We start from the raw sequence: 20,467 nt of genomic DNA, 5'->3' as shown, positions 1-20,467 counted from the left end.
TGGTTAAATAAATATAATTTATGATGCTGTTAGATTGCTGCTAGACCGCCCCGTTACAGTTGCAGGCCTCCCTTCATGTTTGGTAAGCAAGAGAGCAAAAATATTGTTTTTGAAAGGCTAAACGCCAACAAATATGGATTGAAGCAGAATATTCTGTTAGATAAAAAACATGTTACAAATTTTTGAAATGATTACATCAATCTTTTCTCAAAACATTTTGACTTTTGGACTTTATAACGCTCTGGTGTTATTGGAAATGTTTGGATCACACGAGTTAGAAACAATCCTACGCACCACTATAATCTAATTCTACAAATAGTCTACTACTAATCATATTAGCGTAGCCTGATCTTTATCTGCAACTGTGCCGAAATAACAGGTTTAAACAGAATGTTGCGTACTGAGTAGCAACAAAAATAGGCTATTCAATCTTTTTAAATAGTGATCTTTGGCGAACCCCCAAAACCGCTGTCGGGTTTGAAAGGAAAGGTTAAGTAGAGGTTATAAAAAATGTAAATGGTTCAATATGTATAGCAAATGGAGCCTCGATTTTTCCCCCAATATTGTTAACACTCGTGGCCAGTTGGAAAAATTATGTATTGTGTTTTCCTATTTATGTAAAATACATTATCAAAGAAATTCAACTTCACAAAATACATTTAAGTTCTCTCTAGCCACGATTGTGTTTCCATAGAAGTGCAGGACTTCTATATTGCTGTGAAAAACGAGGCCGCAGTGAGTAAAATGTGACAGGAGCAAAAAAAACACCCTGAAAGTGCATGGGGTTCAGAGGATTAAGGCTTGTTTAGTGCTAGATATGTATCTGTCTGATATACTATCTAACCATAACCTAATCCAGGTGGCAACTGCTTGTTAACACTATCTTTAAATTTATGCTAAAAACGAACTCAATAGCAAAAAGCCAGCTGTGTTTTCATGGAGCAGGTGTGACCAAAAGGAACAGAGTGACCAAGTTTTGGAGCCTTACCCCTTGCGCAACAAACACTTCATAGACACAGCAGATGCCGACGACCGTGATTCCCTGCTCCTTACACAGCGTCGCTGCAGCCACTAAAACAACGGTCAGAGCGATGGGAGCCCAAACTGAAAGAAAGAATATACACAAATAACAGATAACCTTTACACAACCTTTTACAATGGTTCGTCCATTATATACGAAGTGAGCGAATTCTTGGTCTAGATTTTCGTGATCCAAATTATATAAGAAACAGACAATCTTCATCAACATGTCAAGTCGGGAATTGTCACATTTGAGCATTTGCACTTAAGTGGCCATCAATCACTGGTAAATACCACTTGAACTTTGCTACGCCAATGCAAAAAAGCCAGGGTGAAAATAATGGATTAACCTCTGTTTGCTCTTGTCAGCATGGAGGATGTTGTTAATCATTACAGGGAAATGGTAGTTATATGGATATATTTTGCATTTGCCAAGCACACTTTTTGCCAGTCATCCACCATGTGTTTAAGTGAAACATCACATTTCGTCCTGTAAACAGCATTATGGAACGTCCCCCAATTCCCAGTGTTATTTATTCTTTGTTGGTCAGTTAAGGGCGACATCTTGGTCATAAACTTTGAAATATTGGACTTAGGGACTTAATGAGAACTTCCTGAATGGACCATTAGTTTTGGTCTCAGTGAGGCTCATTAGGGAGGGAAGAGCAATTTCAGCCTTCAGATCTTTCAAAGAGTCAGCCTCTGAATTGGGACACAGCTTAAAAGAGCTGCCAGGTGCCCGAGGAAATGTGTGTTAACAGACAGGCAGGCGATTCCAACACAACAACCTGCATAAATACAAACAATTTTAGCTTATCATACTGTAGATTTAACGGTATCTGTGAACCTTTTGGCCGATAAGCCGATTTGTCTTGATAAGATTCTTAAATAACCTAATTTAAGGGATCCTTATCAACAATGGTGATGCTTTAAAAATAGGGCTGTCAAAGTAAACGCAATATTAACGCATTTAATGCAAATTCTTACACAGTTTTAAAGCTAGAGTGGAGATGCTGGCATCATATGAAACTAGAAAACCTAAGGAATTCACTGGTACCAACCATGTCATACTAGCTTGTTGCGAAGGCGGTTAAATAACGCCTCAAACTAGCGCTAAAGTTTGGCAAGGACAAACTGTCATGGCCATTTTCAAAGGGGTCCCCTTGACCTCTGACCTCAAGATATTTAAATAAAAAAGGGGTTCTATGGCTACCCACGAGTCTCCCCTTTACAGACATGCCCACTTTATGATAATCACATGCAGTTTGGGGCAAGTCATAGTCAAGTCAGCACACTGACAGCTGTTGTTGCATGTTAGGCTTCAGTTTGCCATGTTATGATTTGAGCATATTTTTATGATAAATTAAGTACCTGTGAGGGTTATTTTTTTGTGTTAATTGATTTCCAGTAATAAATATATACATACATTTGCATAAAGCAAATCTCCCTTTAAAAGGTACATTTTGAACAGATAAAAAATGTATGATTAATTTGTGATTAATCATGATTAACTGTGGACAATCATGCAATTGATTCACAATTAAATATTTTAATTGATTGACAGCCCAAGTTAAAAAAAGCAATATTGACTGAAATGGCAGTAGCTGATTTATTTATTTATTTTTTAAATTTGGGGGACATTTTATGCCTTTAATTGGACACAGCGACAGCAGAGAGATGACCAGAAATGAAGGGAGAGAGATGGTGAACAACATGCAACAAAGGTCCTCGCCAACCCTATCTCTTATAGTCACCAGGATGCCCATTCATTATGTAAGGGATAATAATGTAGGGAGTATTGTAAAATACCCCACTTAATACACAGCTACTTACTAAAGGATAAACTTGATTTTAAACTGATTTTATTGCTTCTGCTAAAAAAAACAAAATCCTGTCGCTGTGTATGGAGATCAGAATTGTGTCCATAGCAACGGTCTGTTATTCATAACAGCGGTCAGCTATGAAGAAATAACACACAATAGAATGCTGAAATTGACCAATCAGAATAGAGTATTCAACAAAGCTGTTTAATAAGGGTTAGGTGGATTATATACTCCCACATATCACATAAAAAAAACAGGATTGGTGTGGCTCTAGTTACGGTTACAGCTTGCTGTCATGGTTTCTGTCAGTTTGTTATGTTCAAATGTGAACAAAGAACTGACCCAGACCTAGAGCAATTCAATGTGAATCCAATTAAAAGCTCAAAGGCCTTTATTATAGATGGTTACTGCCTGTTGCACAAACAAATTAAAGAAATTAAAAAGACGTCAATGCGGCGTAGTGATTTTCCTCTGAATGCAATTATAATAACAAATGCACTCAGGTGTATTTAATGACAACAAACCCTACCCTCTAACTGTGTGACAGCTTCCAGTACATTGAACACAAATTACCAATTACAGTAGACCTAAAGAAACAGGTGTGTTGACATAGATGTTCCATTTGTATTTACCAAGCTGCAAAGTGGCCTGTGGCCCTGAGCTTGTTTGATCCTAACCCAACCCTTCCTGTTGCCACAAACATCCTTATTCACACGAACATTTCACACGACTGTGGACTACTACTGCTTATTAATGAATAAGCAGGACTGTAACATTGCCAGAGGACTTAAAATTAATTGAATCATCACACAATTAAAGGTGGGAATTTGGGCATTGGTTTTCTGTCTCTGTTTTGAATGCCTAATGGATGGGCACATGAAAAACTACAATTACCGCCTTGCGGTTGTATACATCCGCCCACCCAGTGTAGTTGCAGTTTGCATCCATGTCTGTCCAAAACATCATTATGTTAAACATTTGTGTGAAATTGTCATAATTAGCATATGAATTCTTGAGTTATGGCCAAAACAAAGAGTTTTGTGCAGTCACAATGACCTTGACCTTTTGACCACTTTATTCAAATCCGTTCATCCTTGAGTCCAAGTGGACGTTTGTGCCAAATTTGAGAAATTCCCTCCAGGCGTTTCTGAGAGATTGCGTTCACAAGAATGGTATGGACGGACATCCCGGCAACATAATGCCTCTGGTCACGGCTGTTTTCGGCGCGGAGGCATAAAAAAAACTTTTATGACTTGAACCCAATACATCTCGTACATTAGACATAATTAAAGTGAGAGACCGGTGAGGTACGTTAGACTTACCAATGGAGTGCTCTGCACTGGTTGATTTTGTGTAGGCCAGGAAAGCAGCCAGGAGAAAGATGGAAGAAAGAAGCTCAGCTCTGCCAACCACACCTGTGACCTGGTGATAAAAAGTGACAACTGTTAGTACTGCAGCCCATCCATACTGTTCTGTTCATTTTAAGTCTCAGTGAAGTGCAGATTAAACTGTAAATTAATCTTAAAGTCATACTTGATGAATGCCACGCTGTTATAAATATTTAGGGGTCCACATTAGGGCTGACCCAAATGCTTCAAGGCTTCGACCGTTACCATGGTAATCGACCTCCAAATCAGTATTTTTTTTTTTTAAATCCCAAAATAGCCCATGAAATAATGAATAATCCCACAACATCAGACAGACACAGACAGACAGACAGACAGACAGACAGACAGACAGACAGACAGACAGACAGACAGACGAACATGTCAGCCAGCTGCGCCGCACCAAGCTGCGGCGCAGCTGGCTGACATGTTCCGAATACCTTTGACTATTTCTCACTGAAGTTTCGAAGCCCAAAAAATGGTATTCAGGACAGCCCTAGTCATCGATAGTGAGCTTAGCAGGCACACTATGGTTCTCTGTGAGAATCTGCCATTTCCGTCAGAGACTCAGAGTTTTTGGTTTCTGCTGGAAAATTATGCTCATTTTTTCTTGAGCTACCATAGAGTCCATTTTATGTTACGGTATTACTAGCTGGTTTGGAACTCTAGGGTTCAAGGGTCAAATATTCTACTCGGCAGCGAGACCTTTTTGAGCAGTCTAGTCTTCGGCAGGTCAACAGGATTGGATCTAACCCTTCTCGTGTGTTGAACCCTGAGTGTGTGCTATTGAATTCTGGTAAGAGATACAGAGTCTCCTTGTGTAAGCACAACTGTTATTAACATTCTTAATTAACACTCTTTCAGTTAAACCGATCAATGAGCAACTCCTGAAGGACACCCACAAGGGTAGGGAGGCACTCAGATAACTGCATCATGTGTTTACATGTTGTAAAGTGAGACGTGCTTGCTTGCTTGTAATTTACGTACCGTGGAGTGTATGTTTTGAGATCTATGCCTTCGAATTGTTGTGGTTCTTAAGAGAATGAATGGCTTTGTGACTATGTAATTTGCTGGCTGTTTTATCTCAGGTTTACATTTGCACGTGTGTTTTGTGATGTTTGGCTTTGATGCAGCAATTTCCCTTAATCCAAGACAAGTTCTCCCATGGGAGACAATAAAGTAATATTTTGCTACAGGCTCTCAGGTGTCAAAAGTGTCAGAGTTTCCAAATCCTCAAATACACCTCTGGTAAAGAAAAACACAGAATAACGCCCCGTTCTTCACTTTGAGGACATTAGACACGTGTCTACAATTGGCGTTAAGCAGAGTCCACATGTTCAGGCCCTTGAATCCAGTTGTGAAAACAGGTCTAGTCAAGTAAATCGTCTCAGCGGATGACAAGCGTATATATATCTCCATAAAGCAGCTTCTCTGTCATCAACACCTGTCATTTGTGTATATGATGACTGCCCTCGTGTGGAGGAAATCACATTCTCACTTCCACCATAACCTGGCCTGAGTGCTTGGAAATAGACATATCCGAAAACCACACATAAGGTCCCACAAAATGTTCTACAAAGTACTTTACAAAATAAGTCTGTTGTGTCTAGAGTGTGTATCCCTTAAGAGGAGATAGGAGAGTGTAAACATCTAGATTCAAGTATATACATCACTGTGTCCTTTGAATGGTGTGGCCTGTAAATAAAACCCTGCACAAACAGGATCACAATACCTACCTACACTTACTTTATCAGGCAGCCACACCACTACACTAGTAGCTCACTTGATAAGGTGGCCACATTTCTTATGCAGGAGCCATTTTGCTACAAGGATACTCCGAAAGCATGTATGTCCCTGTGCTACATTCACTATTTTAGTTTGATCACATTGAATGCTGTTAAACATAGTAAAAGAACGGCATTATCTAAACAGGTATAGAGCTACTTATCATTTGTCACGGTGGAATTGGCTGTCACAATAATCACAATATTGCAATGCCGCGCTATTGACAAGCCAACCGCAGGGGATCAGACCTATTGTAAAATTACGAAGACTTAAAATGCACGACTACAAATTACAATATAATGAACTTCCATAGCCGCCGCCATTTCTGAGGATGTCAACAAACACGTCACAACTCATGAACTCGGAGCTTTCAGAAACTTTCCACTTACGAGGTTGTGAATACCACAAGAGGGGGGCGTTCATATGAACTCTTCTCATGAACACAATAAACACGACCCCATTTGAAGGCACCACTAGCTCTGCATTTAGCAATAAACAAATATTTCATTCGTTTTAAAATGGTCATCTTTTTAATTTAAAAAGCACTAAGATCAGGGTAAATGAAGAAATTTGCAACAACAACAAAAAATTGCAATAATACCGCATATGGCGCTGTTGAGCAAATCATCATCACCCCAGGGGAAATTCCTTCACTGTAACAGCCCTACACGGTGGCCTTAATAAGTTAATACACTGATTTGCTCACATAATATGGGAAGATGGATTCACGAGTAAAAAGGAATTCTCAGCAACATGCAGTACATTTGCTTACAGACAGCCTTAAAATTGTCTTGTCAGTCCGTCAAAGCTAATTCAACAGAATGGTACAAAGGCTGACCACAGTTTGGTTTGTTAATTTGGCTGAATTACTACAAATCCTATTTTCTGTGTGTGTGTGTCTGTAGTAGTTGGGGCGCAGCTTTTCAGTGAGGGCTTTCCCCCTAATGGTCATTTTAGAGCCTTAATATACTGTTGTGGAGTACACTAAATAATCTGTGTTTGAAGATGCCTGGAGATACTTCAAAAACCCCCCTGAAGTCTCCATTCAAAAAGACAGATAACGAAAAAAAAACACACTGAGAAAGACATGGGGACACACAGGGACTCTTTGTACGCACTTATCATGAAGGGACCTTCAGTGCTTGGAGCATAACTCAAAAACAAATGATCCGTTCAGAGCGAGATTCCAGACGTCGATAACGCGAAGGGCATTTGCTGGACTAACTCTAAGGGCTCATTTGTGAGGCAAATTGTTTCCATTCGAGAAGTCTGAGAGACTCTGCATAGATTAGAGGACACCATGAGGAAGATTGGCGCAGTGGTGCATGCTGTGTAACAGTAGCACTCCACCCCAAGAAGCAGAATGTTTTCTTTGTTTTTCTACTCCGGTCAGGGCCTGTCTGGTCATCAGTTCAGCTGTGATGAATAGGATGAATTACAAGTCCTAATTGGGGAAGAAGAGGCTTTTCAGACTGGCCCTTTAGAAGAGAACGAGATCAAGTTCAAATGATAAACAATAAGCAAAAGGTTTTTGGTTTCCAATCCAGTTCGATAAACATTGTGGTCCCGATAACATTCATGATAAACGGAAAAAATAACTCATTATAAGAGATATATATAGCACAAAATAATGTCCATAGTCAGAGGAAGAGGACTGATAATCATTGCTCTATTAACAGAAGGGGTTTAAATGACAGTTGCAGTAACTTGAGTTGACTTAATCCTGTTATAAGTGACTTAATAGCATGCTGTGTAAACACAGTCCACAATAGGAGGAGGGGATGTCTGTCTAAGGTATGGTCACACGTTGAACAGGCCATAAGGGGCAGGATCTAGCCTAGTAATATGCTATGTGGGCAGTTTTTTCACCTCCTGTTCACTATCACATTCTTTTTTTTTTATATCACAAAAACAAAGGGCCTCATGCAAGAACCACTCATACAAATGTACGTGCTGTTAGTACGTGACATGTACGAGTGATTTATGAGAACTTGCTGCATTCACCAATTTTCTCGTATTTCGAATTTTCTCTTCGACACGAAGGCAATTCACGAGTAGTCCAGACCTGACCTAAGAGTCATGTGTAATCTGATGTTGTAAGTTTTTCACTGATGGATTGTATATTTCATTACTTTGAAGCAATTTTGAGTTTGAAAATCCTATATAAATTAAACTTCATAATTATGTTGACATTATCCTGTTTGACTCTGCAATTTGAAATTATAATATGTTTCTAAATTTATTTTCAGAGCGTTTGCTGAATCTGACGTGGCACACTCGTACGGGGCCCACGGTACGAAAAAAGTAAGACAAAGTTAAGACAAAAAAACTGAAATGTTCTTGTATGCGGTCAAATGTGATTTCTATGTGGCTTCTTTGTGGGTGAAAAATCTTTAGCATTCATCCTGTGGAGAAACCACACACCAGGATAGATAAGGTCATAAATATGGCCACCTGTGCAGAAGTGGCAAACCTGAGGCAGTGTCTGATTAAGACGCCCCATCCGAGCTGGTGGACATGTTGGAGCAATGCTGAGGTGGTGATGTTATAGAGCAACAGATGATTGATTTCCCCCTCCCCTATTCAGTGTAGACATGTACAGCTTGTACATATACACACCTAATTGTACATGTAGGACCTCAAAACTAGGTTTGCTTTTCCTGTTAATAGGAGCACCACTGAGGTTTGATCTGGTGTATTGACTCTTCTATTTTTTGCGATGTATCTATGGGATAGTTATACTTAACATAGTCAGTGTTATTCCTCTAATGTTTGAATACACAGTCTTAGATGGATGCCTGTGAACTAAGGATTGTCTTGGCATGTTGATGGTTTGAAACATACCGAGAATGTTTTGCATCAATTTAACACAATAATAGTTACTGTTATTGTCTGCCAAAACACACTGTACATTGCATACATGCATTGCCTTGACCTTGTAAATGAACACTTACAGCTTCACTGTGGATGGGGTGCACAGCAAACAGCAACGCTGCCACCAAGCCGGAGGTCTTGTCCAGGAACAATCGGCACACTCGCAGGAAAAGCACACATACTACGGCGTGTAAAACAACATTGAGCAGATGGTAGGAAGCTGCGCTCAGCTCAGTGAAGAGGTAGTTCAGTCGGAAGGTGAGTACGGTCAAGGGTCGGTAAGATTTATGGCTCCGCTCCTGTAGTTGAACACAGACAATATACCGTCAGTTGATGGATCGAGTGACTTTACAGGCTGACAAATGTTTAGTGAAGCTTTTGAGTGATACGTCAAATCAATCTTAAAGTCAAGTAAATCTGAGGAGGCTGCAAATAAATTCCTTCAAATTAAACTGGACTTCATCGACCTAAATAACACCGCTAATAAACCACCTCTTAAACTAGATGTATATGCTTGAGAAATGACACTTCAGCTTTGATCAATAAAGTTTAAACCAGGGCTGGGTGATATAGACAAAATCAAATATCCTGATATTTTAAAACCAAATACCTCAATATAGATATTGTGACGATATTGTAGGGCTGACCATTGGTGCTTTCATAAAATATTTACACCATGAGATTTTTGATAAATAATCACCAGTAATGTGGATATAATGTCTAAGTGGGTAAAGGTAAAAAATAGAACAGCTAGAAGAGTTTGGTATGTTCAGAAAAGTACATAATTTTACTGTAACAGCCTTTAAAACCAGAAAAAGACCACACTTATGCCATATTACATTACAATTTCCAAAATCTAAGACGATATCTCTTCTCACATCACGATATGAATATAATATCGCTATATTGCCCAGCCGAAGTGTAAACTAATAGTAAGCCCATACTGATAAACCACAGGTGTGTGTTATGGACCATGACTTTACCTCAGACATGGGTGTTCCCCAGAAGTCATTGAGGAACAGGTTGCGGAGAGGCGTTGCGGGCCGTAGGTCCTTGTTGTCAAGGATTGCTGAGACATCATCAAACACAAAGCCGCACGACAGACTGTTCCAGTAACATCCCACCACCAGTCCAGTCAAAAGTAAAATCTCCTTCCATGACACGACAGCCATGGCTGACCAAAGCCGTCATTGATCACTATACAGGAAAACAAAGAGGTTTGACATACATTAAAGGTCCCATATTGTAAAAAGTGAGATTTTCATGTCTTTTATATTATAAAGCAGGTTTAAGTGCTTTATAAATACTGTTAAACTATCAAAACATTCTATATACAGAGAAATACACACAGCCCGTATTCAGAAATTGAGCGTTTGAAACAAACCGTTAGGATTTCTGTCTATTTGTGATGTCACAAATATACAATATTTATACCATTACACGGTTTTAAACATAAACATTGTAAATGTGTCCCAGTTTATTTCCTGTTGCAGTGTATGTAAATAACATCAGCTGACAGGAAGTAAACATGGACCCAAGATGTTGCCTAGAAATGCAATTCCGTTGAAATGCACTAAAACGGAGTGTTTCAGACAGAGGGTAAATACAGGTATATTCAGGCAGACAGTAAGAGGAAAATAATGTTTTTTAGAACATTACAGCATGTAAACATGTTCTAGTAGAAACACAAAATACAAGTATGAACTTGAAAATTAGCACGATATGGGACCTTTAAAATAAACTGACACCTGCAGAACAGGCACCTTGTAGATTAGTTTCCTGATTGGACTTGCAACCATTCAATCATACCAACAATGCAGCTCTCCATAAGGCTTGGTAGAGCAAGTTTATAAAACAACCTCCTACAGTAAATATGTTACAATAAGTAACAATCACAGTTCTTCTATTATATTCTTATACTTCTTGTCACAATACTCACTCACCGTTATAGTGGCTTAGAAATCTGTGATGGTGACACTTTTACCACCCATATGATCTATCTTTCTATTTTATTGATTGGGATGTCTTATTCTAGTCTCAAATTTTGGATTAAGATCTTGCAGATACCCGACAAATAGAGCTATGGGTGGGGATATTGCTCCACAGACAGACTCAGGACATCCTTTGTCCCCCGAGCCATCAAACTGTACAACACCTCTCTAGGGACAAAGGAGGACGGTCTGCAGGACAGATAATAATGCATACAGTGCACTTTCATAGACTAAGCTACAGGAGTTACCCTGCACTATACTCATTTTTAACAGTCTCTTCTGCACTTTTTAATAGTCGTGTATCACAGCTGTTACCCTGCACTATATTCACTTTTAACAGTTTTTCTTCATCTCCTTGTATTTTTATATCTGGTATATTTTTTGTACTTTGCACTACTAACTTTTTTACTGCCTTTTTACTAACATGTTTTGCACTATGGAACTGTGATGCTGGAAACTTGAATTTCCCTCAGGATCAATAAAGTTACTATCTATCTATCTATTGATTGATCGGGATGTCTTATTCTAGTCTCCAATTGTGGATTAATATCTGGCAGATACCACACAAGTAGAGCTATGGGTGGGGATATTATTAGCCCACATGCTGAAGAATCCAATAGTCTAGCTAACCGGTTCAGTAACAACTGGCTGCAGAAGCACTGGAGGGTGGATCTTTGACAGCAATCAAAAAGCCCATTGCTAGCTAATATTACCATCTTTAAATAGAGATCTAATGGCAGGCGGTGTTTAAACGGATAAAACATTGCTATGACGCAATATAGAAGTACAAAAAGCCCCAAATAGCATTACTCTGACAGTTTCAGACTGGCTGCTGCAACATAGCCAGCTAGCTATAAAGCAGCTAGTTAGTTAGCTAATGCTAACTAAGGTTGATACCATCCCTTTTAAACGGATATTTGTAGGTCTTTCTTGGATTCCCTACCTACTGTGTCTTATAAAAGGACAGACGGTGATTGCAGATGTTGTATTAAATACTCTGAAGTATGAACAGTTACTTACATTACAGTGTAAACAAGTCAGCAAGCGGCATTCATCCACTTATGAGAGCTAACGTTAGCCTCAACACATCAGCACTATCACTTCCGGTTCAGAGGAATTCATCCACTTATTTTATTTTATTTATTTTTTTATTTTTTATTATTTCAAAATGAAAGTATACATAATAACAGCAGAAAACATTTACATACAAAAGAAGCATTGCAAAAAAATAAACAAAGAGCTGTGTCAAACATAATAGGACAACAGAAATGAAACAAAACCAACATCAAAATAAAAAATAAAACACAATAAAAAATAAATAAATACATAATAATAAAAAAAGAGCACAACAGAAATGAAATACAACCAACATAAAATAATAATAATAAAAAAAAAATGCATCCGCTTATGAGAGCTAACGTTAGCCGCAACACATCGTCACTATCACTTCCGGTTCAGAGGTTCCGGGCAAGTTAAACGTTAGCGTTAGCTAAGCTAGGCTAGGCGCTTTTTGACAAACGCCAAATGTTTGCGACCAATACCAAGTAGTTGAAACGCGACTTATAAGTAGTTAGTGGTAACGTTATATCCGTCGTGTCTCTACAGTTTAATAAAGTACCCTATAAGTGTCCACTCATCGCTTTTTTACTAGTTTTATGTCGCTAGCTCAATTAGCTAACAAAGTTGTCACTAGTGACAACGGTAACCTAGCAGCCGAAGCATCACACCATGGCAACCTCAGGATGGCTGTTTACCGTCGTTTTAACTCACCAGTAGCCTATATTTACCATCTACTTTCACCAAAAGGGGCACATTTTGAGGCGCATAGCAAATGTTTAGCCACAGCTTCCTGACTACAATGAGCTGGCTAACCAGCTAACACTAGCATTGTGCAGCTAGTTATCACTTAACTTGCTCAATTCCTGGTTAAATCTTTACAAACAACGCATGTGGCCAAGATGCCTGCTGCTCTTGAGTGGGATAAAGTGACGAGAATTGACCCTGCGAGTCTCTTTGAATGTGAAAAACACCAACTGGACGAGGTCATCGACATGTTCGTTTTGGTAATTGCCATCACTTCACACCAGTATCATCAATTAACGTTACAGCTCAGATTTCAGCTCAGTTGCCCAACCACTAAACTGGTTTCAAGTTACAAGTTGAGTACAGTTGTGTTGTACTATGTTTAGCCATGTATACCTGCACAACGAGAGACTACTGTCCTGCTGATCTGAGATTATTGTTCAGGGTATTATAGCTCCTTGCTCAGTGGCTTTGTCAGCAAAATGTACTCCTCAGATTGTTTTCCTTTGACTGCCCACTGCTTATAAGATAAGATAAGATAAGATAAGATAAGATATTCCTTTATTAGACCTGCAGTGGGGAAATTTGCAGTGTACAGCAGCAAAGGGGATAGTGCAGAAAACAAGAAGCATCAGCTAACACAGTAAAAAAGAGCTAAACAAAGTGTAACAAAATATGAACCATTTAAATAGAAGGAAGTATAAAAATAGGAGCAGTATATACAGTATTGACAATAAACAGACTATTAACAAAATTGCACAAGTGGAAAATGATATTGCACATTGAGGATGAATGAATGAATGAATGAATGAATGAATGAAATTCCACCTGTGGTCACTGCTGACCTGGATATCTCATATAGTAGCCTTACATCTGCAGAAAGTTATTGTTGAACTTAATGCAGTCATCTGAACATGTAACTGTAATATATATTTATATGTTTTAGTTCCACCTTTGTCACTGTTTTGGTGCAGGTTCTTGTGCTGTATCAGAATATTGTTATTATGAGTTCAAATGACCATGAATTTGACCATTTTTCACTTTAAACTATGCTTTTCATGCAGACAGAAGAATGGGAGGTGAAGGATAAAGCTCCGGAGAACATTATTCAAGTCCTCAGAGTGTTTCAGACCCTACTGAAGGTGTTCAATATTATTATTATTGCTATATTCTGATCTCTCCCATACAATAAGCAAGAATATTTTGTTTACAATTACTAACTTTTTCATGTTATTGACTTTGAGATGCTGTTTTGTGGGCATATGCTGCTTGAAATATTGCAATTAAAATAATATGTTTGTCATGTAATTGTCTTCTCTCCCTCTGCCTGTTAGATTAAGGATCAGGAAGCTACTATTTCCTCCGACTTTGTCGAGACCATTGGTGTGAAGCATGCCAAAACTGGTTAGTGCATAGATGGAGTTTGGTAGTCAAAATGTTTTTAAAGTTTTACTAACAAAGAGGGCTGTATACGTTATTGGTCATGTCTTCTGCATTGTAGAAAATGAACTCCTCGCCAAGGTGTCAAGGCTGGAACAAGACTACAAGGTAATGCTTTTCAGCATATGCCTATACACTGTATGTCCGCATGCTTTCAAACTGTATGTCACATTTTGTACGTTACTCATTGAGCTGTTCATTTCATCACTGGGATGAATGTCAGTACCATTATAAATGTGGAAAAGAAGCATTAATGTGTCTAACTGGAAATGTGGTGTTTTACTTCCGGCAACAGTGCCAAATCTTTTAGCCAATCATAGAGTGTAACCCTGGCTACAAAGGGATTGGTTTTGGTGACCGCTGAATGACAGCACCTAAGAAGATTACAGCTAATTCCTTGCATGCTCACAGCCATCACTTCTAGTTTCAACTCGATTAGTATTTTCATTTTTTTAAGGTTTGTATGTAATCAGATTTTGCACTCCCACAGTTTGTCACGCACAGAGAAAGGTAATCCTTGTTTTAGGACTTGTTAGTGACCGTGTATGCATATATTAGTGTTGTGAACAGATGGAGGTGATGGGAGACTAAGAGCTTTCTTGGTGGGGGTTGTTTGGGTGTTTGTTTGTCTTGTTTCCGGTCCATACGGCTCAGTACTCCGGCAAAGGGCCAGACACCCGCTTTCTGAGAGATGAGATTCGGCAGCTCGAGACCCAGCTGGAGCAGAGGGAGAAGGAGTTGACCCAGATAAAGAAAGAAATGGGCAAGGAAAAGAAAACAATTGAGGAGGTATGAGCACGTTACCCATAATTCCCACGCATATAACAGGACTACGGATTCAGTATTCAGTCCTGGAATGACCTTCACATATTAGCTCATTAGTTAGAAATTGGTCTAACTAATGAGCTTGACACAATGTCTAACATTAGCTAGTTGTGCTGGTATGTCCTTGTAAGTACATGCTATTTTTGTCCCTTGATGTTATTCATGGAAAGAGATGGTGCCATTGGGTTTTATTGAATGGCATATATTTATATTTTAATATACTCAAGTAATAAATAATTTGTTCTAACAAAGAATGTTCAATTAAAAACTAACATTTTGTTGAATTGAGTGGTTCATTACAAGTAACACATTTAAAGTAGCAGTAGGCAGAATGTTTTTGGCATCATTGGGGAAAGAATTCCATAATAACCTTTCAACATATTGTAATTCAAGTGTTCTGAGAGAAAACTAGAAGTCTGCACCTCCTCATTGCTCTGTTTTCAGGATTTAAAAAATCTAACTTGCTACAGGAGACTTGGGCCAATCACAGGTCATTTCAGAGCGAGAGCGTTCCTATTGGTTGTTCATTCAACAAAGGCAGCTGTCAATCACTCCTGAACTCCGATCAATTGGTCAAACTAGGCAGCGCTGAACAAATATGAATCAATATTTTGTTACTCTGATGCCTATTTCTCGCATAAAATGTTTTTAGAAACATCTTGTAAGGCAGGTTTAGCTGTTAAATGGGAAAGTTTGCTCCGGCTGGTGGGCGGTGCTTGGTATTTCCTCAACTGTTCTCAACATGGCTGTTGGGTCACAAACTTTCTCATTTTACAGCTTAACAGTAAACAAGATTTTTCTGAAAACATTTTAAGCGAGAAATAGTCATTACAGTAACAGAATATTGATTCATATTTGTTCAGCAATGCCTAGTTCGACCGTTTGATCAGTGTTTGTGAGTGATTGACAGCTGCTCAGAGACGGCAGGCTCCAGATCAGCTCTGATTGGTTGTTTTCCTCCAGTCTGTGAAATCTTGCAGATGCTATTAGGAGCACCGGAGGACACAGAAGCACATGATTTTTTTCAGATTATCTTTCTCATGCGTTTTTATAAAAATAACTTTTTTTAATCATATTTGCTCCAATCTGCCTACTGCTGCTTTAATACACAGGTTAACACACTGGAGCAAGGCTATTGCCAAGTGCAAAAGTAACTTATGTATATGCATCTGGTGTGGTCAAACTCAAACTGTGTTTCTTCATTTTGTACTCTCTGGTTTGTTTTCCCAGTTGGTTGTGCGAGCAGAGGAGGCTGAGAATGAGGCCAAGAAGCTGAAAAGAGAGGTATGTGTTAGCTGGCGCTACATCACACAGATCATTAAAAAAGTTTCATTAATCGTTTCATCATCAGTCTGTCCACCATCTATTCTTACTCTCTGCCATCATTTGCTCATATGAATGCTTTCTCAAAATTCATCTTTTCATCTCAATTTCATCTTCAATTCATCTCTTTTCCTCGCTTTCCATTCCATTGGCATAGATAAAAAAGCTTAAGAAGAAGGTAAGAAATATAGGTAGTGAAGTAAAATTAGGTATCAGTTTGATCGTGTTTGTAGTTGTAGTGAGCCACATGGAGTACATGTTTTAAAAATCTCTCTACAGATGGTCACTTATTGCACATGTTATGTTATTTTACCACAGCTTTTTATAGAACTCCATAAAAGGTTACAGCAAATTCACACCAGAGCAGCGGGTTAGGGTCAGTCACAGCGAGCCGCACTTCGCCTCTGCCTGGTTTGAATTCGGCGTTAGTGTAAGGTGGCCTGTAAAGACACTGTGAGAGTTTATGTAGTATGTATATGATAACTAAGCATACAGACCAAAGAGGAAGGTAGAAACATGATACAAATAAATCAGCATTATACAGTGTACACAGTACTTTCTAGACGTGTGTGCATAAATGAAGTGTACTGCATGTATGAAATAGATAGTGCAGTTTCCTGGTGTCCGAGAGAAAAAGTGACGCAGCAGATTTCATAGTAGTAGAGTATATTTGAAATATATATTTCAATATAAATTCAATGAATTAAAAAATTGTCATTTCAAAGAAATCCACAGACATAAGTGAGTTATCCCACTGTTATCATCCAAAGGTTACTGCCCTGTGTAGCATGTGATCCTTGCTGATAAACCTGCCATAGAGAAATGTTACCAGCATTTGGACATTGATGGGTATTAACTTTAGTTAATTATCATTATCTATTAATCTAGAGACTGTTTCCTTGATTAAAAGATTAATTGGCCTGTAAGATGTCAGGAAATACTGAAAAAATGCACATAGTAAGTTCCCAGACCCCAAGGCAATGTCTTCAAAGTTACATGTTTTGTCAAATAAACAGTCCAAAACCCCAACATTTTCAATATATTATATAAGATAAAAATATTTCAGAAGCTGGAACCAGATATTTTCTGCATCAAAAAGTATTGAAAAAAGTATTAGATTATCAAAGTTGTTGCGTATTCGTTTTCTGTCAATTGAATGATTTATTACGTGACTAACAGTTTCAGATCCAAGCACAAGACAAATCTGTTGTTTATAATCAAATGTAGTGTCTCCAGATTGGTGTACAACCACAGGGCATTGGATCCAGTTCTTTTTCTGAGACTAATTCTGTCCTTCCTGCACCACAACAGAATGAGCAGTTCCAGCAGGATGTGGACTTCTATCGCGGAGAGCTGGACCAGAAAGAACCGATCTCATCCAAAGACGAGAACGCTGAGACCCAGAGGAAGCTCAACCTGGCCAACCGACAACTCTACCAGTGTTTGGAAGACCTTCAGGTACTTGGAAATCTATTTATCTACTCCACCATGTGGTGAATGAGTTAACAGACCATTACATGGAAAGCCGAGCAATAGTACGACGCTTTAGTCTTTGAGAAATATAGAACCACCGAGGACCTTGGCGAAAGGGAAAAAGTCTGTGTACTGCCAAAAACATGCAAGATCAGTGTTGTTTTCAATTGATAATTAAACATTTTACCATTTTTTTAAGGCTTTCATCTGTTTTTATGACCTGCTTTTTGCACCTCTGATGCGTAGCATGTGAAAATATGCATTCACAAATTAAGTTTATTCTATTATTTGGTGTCCATTAGCGAGCGGAGGATGAAAACATACACCTGAAGACACAGAACGAGCAGATGCAGAAAAGTCTGGAGGAGTCGGTGAGGGAGATGGAGAAGATGACAGATGAGTACAACAAGATGAAGATTGTTGTGCAGCAGACGGATTCCATTATGGACCAGCTGAGGAAAGAGAGGGATCATGCAAAGCTGCAAGTAAGGAACCTCCTCAGTGAACTTCTTTGTTTTTCCTGTATTCTGTTCCCAACCTTTATCTGTGTGTGATTTGTATAATATATAGTTCATGCTGAGATGAGTTATCATTCCACTTAAAGGTTATCACATACTAAAAGAAGAATGTTAACGCTATTATATACTCATATATATTATGGATTGTTTGTTTAATGTGCAGGTCAGAGAGCTAACAGATAAGATTCACGGCATGACTGAAGAGGAGGATCCAATTATGGCAGCAGTCAATGCCAAAGTGGAGGAGTGGAAGGTGAGTGTTAATCAAATGTCTGCAACTCTCAACAGTCGGTTAATATCTTTAAGCCAGATGCCCTTAAAAGATATTTGTAATAAAGGAGGGGAGAAGAATTTTAAACCTTTCGACCGCAGGGACAGGACTCTAAATTTTAGTTCCTCCCCCTTAAAAAAGCCCCTGTTTGGGGGGGGGGACTACTTTTTAAAGGCCCAGGAACTATCTGGGTGAAGTTTGCTGTACCGAGTGTCACTGATTAATCAAAGACATCCCACAAGGCGGTCACAACTTCTGTACAACTTCAGTCACAGTGTAAGCAAGCACTGGTTGCCAGTAGTATCACATGGGAATCTCGTTTGGTTTTATTAACATTAAAAAACAATCTAAAGCCCCTTTTTGATCGCAGGAACTTTCCCCAGGAACTAGGAACCTTTTGAGGAACTCATTGAATTTTGACCGCAGGGACCAGTGTCTAAATTAAGTTCCGTGGACATTTTACCCCCCAAAAAGGCCTTGGTTGGGGGGTTACTACTTTCTGAAAGTACAGGGTGGGGGTGGGGTTTGCAGGAATGATCGTGGCCGATTGGTCAAACACACACAGCGCCGCTGCTTCAACTTGTGTACCGCTTCATTCATAAAACAAGGAAGTACTGTAGTATCGATTTAGGAGGAGGGGAGAGCATTTCTCTTTGATAACATTAAAAGTAAAGCTAGGCTAAGTTAAACTTTGCTGCCGGCTTCCCAACTCATTTTAAAAAAGACAGAAAAATAAGAGAAAGAGAGAGAGCGGTCAGCGAGCTGAGAGGACAAGCGGTAACGTTAGAAGAGACAGACTGTGTGGCGATGAATGAGAGGAAAAAAAAAATTGTTTCACAGCAATTATGTTCTAAAGCACAAATAAATAACTATCAAACCCTCAACAGACGATTCACTGTGGAGAGAGACGGTTTTCCTCCTCTGCATTTCATTCATCCTACGTGCATCAGTAAAAACTATGCAGCAGTAAATGTCGTCGCAGTGAGACAAAACCTACATTTTTTTTTTTTTTCGTGATTTTTAGATGAAACGGGCGGACACACTGAACTGCCGGCTGCAGACTGTGTTTACCGCTGCGATCACCAGCAGCCCTTGTCTCATGTCATGTTGTTTTTGCATACGTCAGCGGACTAATTTGTCTAATCTTCGCAGGTCTTTAGATCGCTATGGAAATGCAGACAAGGATGGGCTGAAGTTTTAGTTTCTTGAAAAGTAGTCCCGGGACTGAAATTACCAGGACCTTCTTGGTGGAAACGCAGCCTATGTAGTGGATTTAACAACTAAAACTAAACTAAAAAAGTTAAATACAGGGAGTGTGCGAGCAAGAGAAGAGTATCAATGCGGTCACATACTAAAAAAGGAAATAAAAAACTATGAAACACTCAGCAGATTGTCACTACACTGGAGACAGGTGTTCTGGCATTTCAAGTCTACTTTTCCACCTCTGCACATCTCCTGTGCAATATCCTTTCAAACATCATCGTCGTACTACTAAGACGAGGACTGTGTCTCTGTGTTATTTCAAACAAAGCTGATGTTTTTTTAAATGCATTATTGGACTTATTTGGCGAAACTTCACAGTTCTTACGAGATGATAGGAGCGTAAATAGGAATGTGTTCAAGGAACTTAACTTCCTTGATTTACTTCATTAGTTCCTGCGACTAAAAATCCTGTAAATGTGCACATCATCACACTTCTTTGCCATCATTAAGTTCGGCTCTATGTTGAACTATTCCACAGGACCATCATGAGCCTTCCATTTGTGTTGACATGATGTCTTTTCCTCACACACAGAGAGTGCTCTCTGGGAAGGACGATGAAATTTTGGTGTACCAGCAGATGATCCGTGATCTGAGGGAAAAGTTGCGCTCAGCCCAGTTGGACATGGACAAAAGCAACATTATTGCCTTGCAGCAGGTTTGTCCCAAAACTTTG

General features: G+C 39.0%; 2 protein-coding genes across 10 annotated transcripts in view; one reads left to right on the top strand and one right to left on the bottom strand.

Moving 5' to 3' along the window:
• tmtc3 (transmembrane O-mannosyltransferase targeting cadherins 3) overlaps window positions 1-12,014 on the bottom strand; it is a 32,851-nt gene extending 20,837 nt beyond the window's left edge. For both annotated transcript variants that reach the window (XM_037767186.1, XM_037767188.1), the window contains exons 1-5: window positions 11,899-12,014; window positions 9,871-10,084; window positions 8,968-9,186; window positions 4,166-4,265; window positions 989-1,104 (exon numbers count right to left, since the gene is read on the bottom strand). In XM_037767186.1, the coding sequence (XP_037623114.1) occupies window positions 989-1,104; window positions 4,166-4,265; window positions 8,968-9,186; window positions 9,871-10,059 (624 nt within the window). In that variant the 5' untranslated portion in view covers window positions 10,060-10,084; window positions 11,899-12,014. The remainder of the gene's footprint in view (window positions 1-988; window positions 1,105-4,165; window positions 4,266-8,967; window positions 9,187-9,870; window positions 10,085-11,898) is intronic.
• A 241-nt stretch (window positions 12,015-12,255) lies between these two features.
• Window positions 12,256-20,467, top strand: part of cep290 (centrosomal protein 290) — a 43,679-nt gene continuing 35,467 nt past the window's right edge. For 3 of the 8 annotated variants that reach the window (XM_037767282.1, XM_037767284.1, XM_037767281.1), the window contains exons 1-11: window positions 12,315-12,941; window positions 13,746-13,823; window positions 14,016-14,085; window positions 14,183-14,229; window positions 14,776-14,910; window positions 16,177-16,230; window positions 16,427-16,447; window positions 17,581-17,727; window positions 18,045-18,227; window positions 18,424-18,513; window positions 20,327-20,449. In XM_037767282.1, the coding sequence (XP_037623210.1) occupies window positions 12,837-12,941; window positions 13,746-13,823; window positions 14,016-14,085; window positions 14,183-14,229; window positions 14,776-14,910; window positions 16,177-16,230; window positions 16,427-16,447; window positions 17,581-17,727; window positions 18,045-18,227; window positions 18,424-18,513; window positions 20,327-20,449 (1,053 nt within the window). In that variant the 5' untranslated portion in view covers window positions 12,315-12,836. Of the gene's footprint in view, window positions 12,942-13,745; window positions 13,824-14,015; window positions 14,086-14,182; window positions 14,230-14,358; window positions 14,632-14,775; window positions 14,911-16,176; window positions 16,231-16,426; window positions 16,448-17,580; window positions 17,728-18,044; window positions 18,228-18,423; window positions 18,514-20,326; window positions 20,450-20,467 lie in introns of those variants that run through there. The other 5 variants (XR_005206597.1, XM_037767286.1, XM_037767285.1 and 2 more) reach the window with 5 other exon arrangements.

The sequence above is a fragment of the Sebastes umbrosus genome, chromosome 4 (genome assembly GCF_015220745.1).
Source record: "Sebastes umbrosus isolate fSebUmb1 chromosome 4, fSebUmb1.pri, whole genome shotgun sequence".
Classification (NCBI taxonomy): Eukaryota; Metazoa; Chordata; class Actinopteri; order Perciformes; family Sebastidae; genus Sebastes; species Sebastes umbrosus.
Note: the sequence above shows the minus strand (reverse complement) of the source record. Positions and strands in the feature narration are given on the sequence as shown.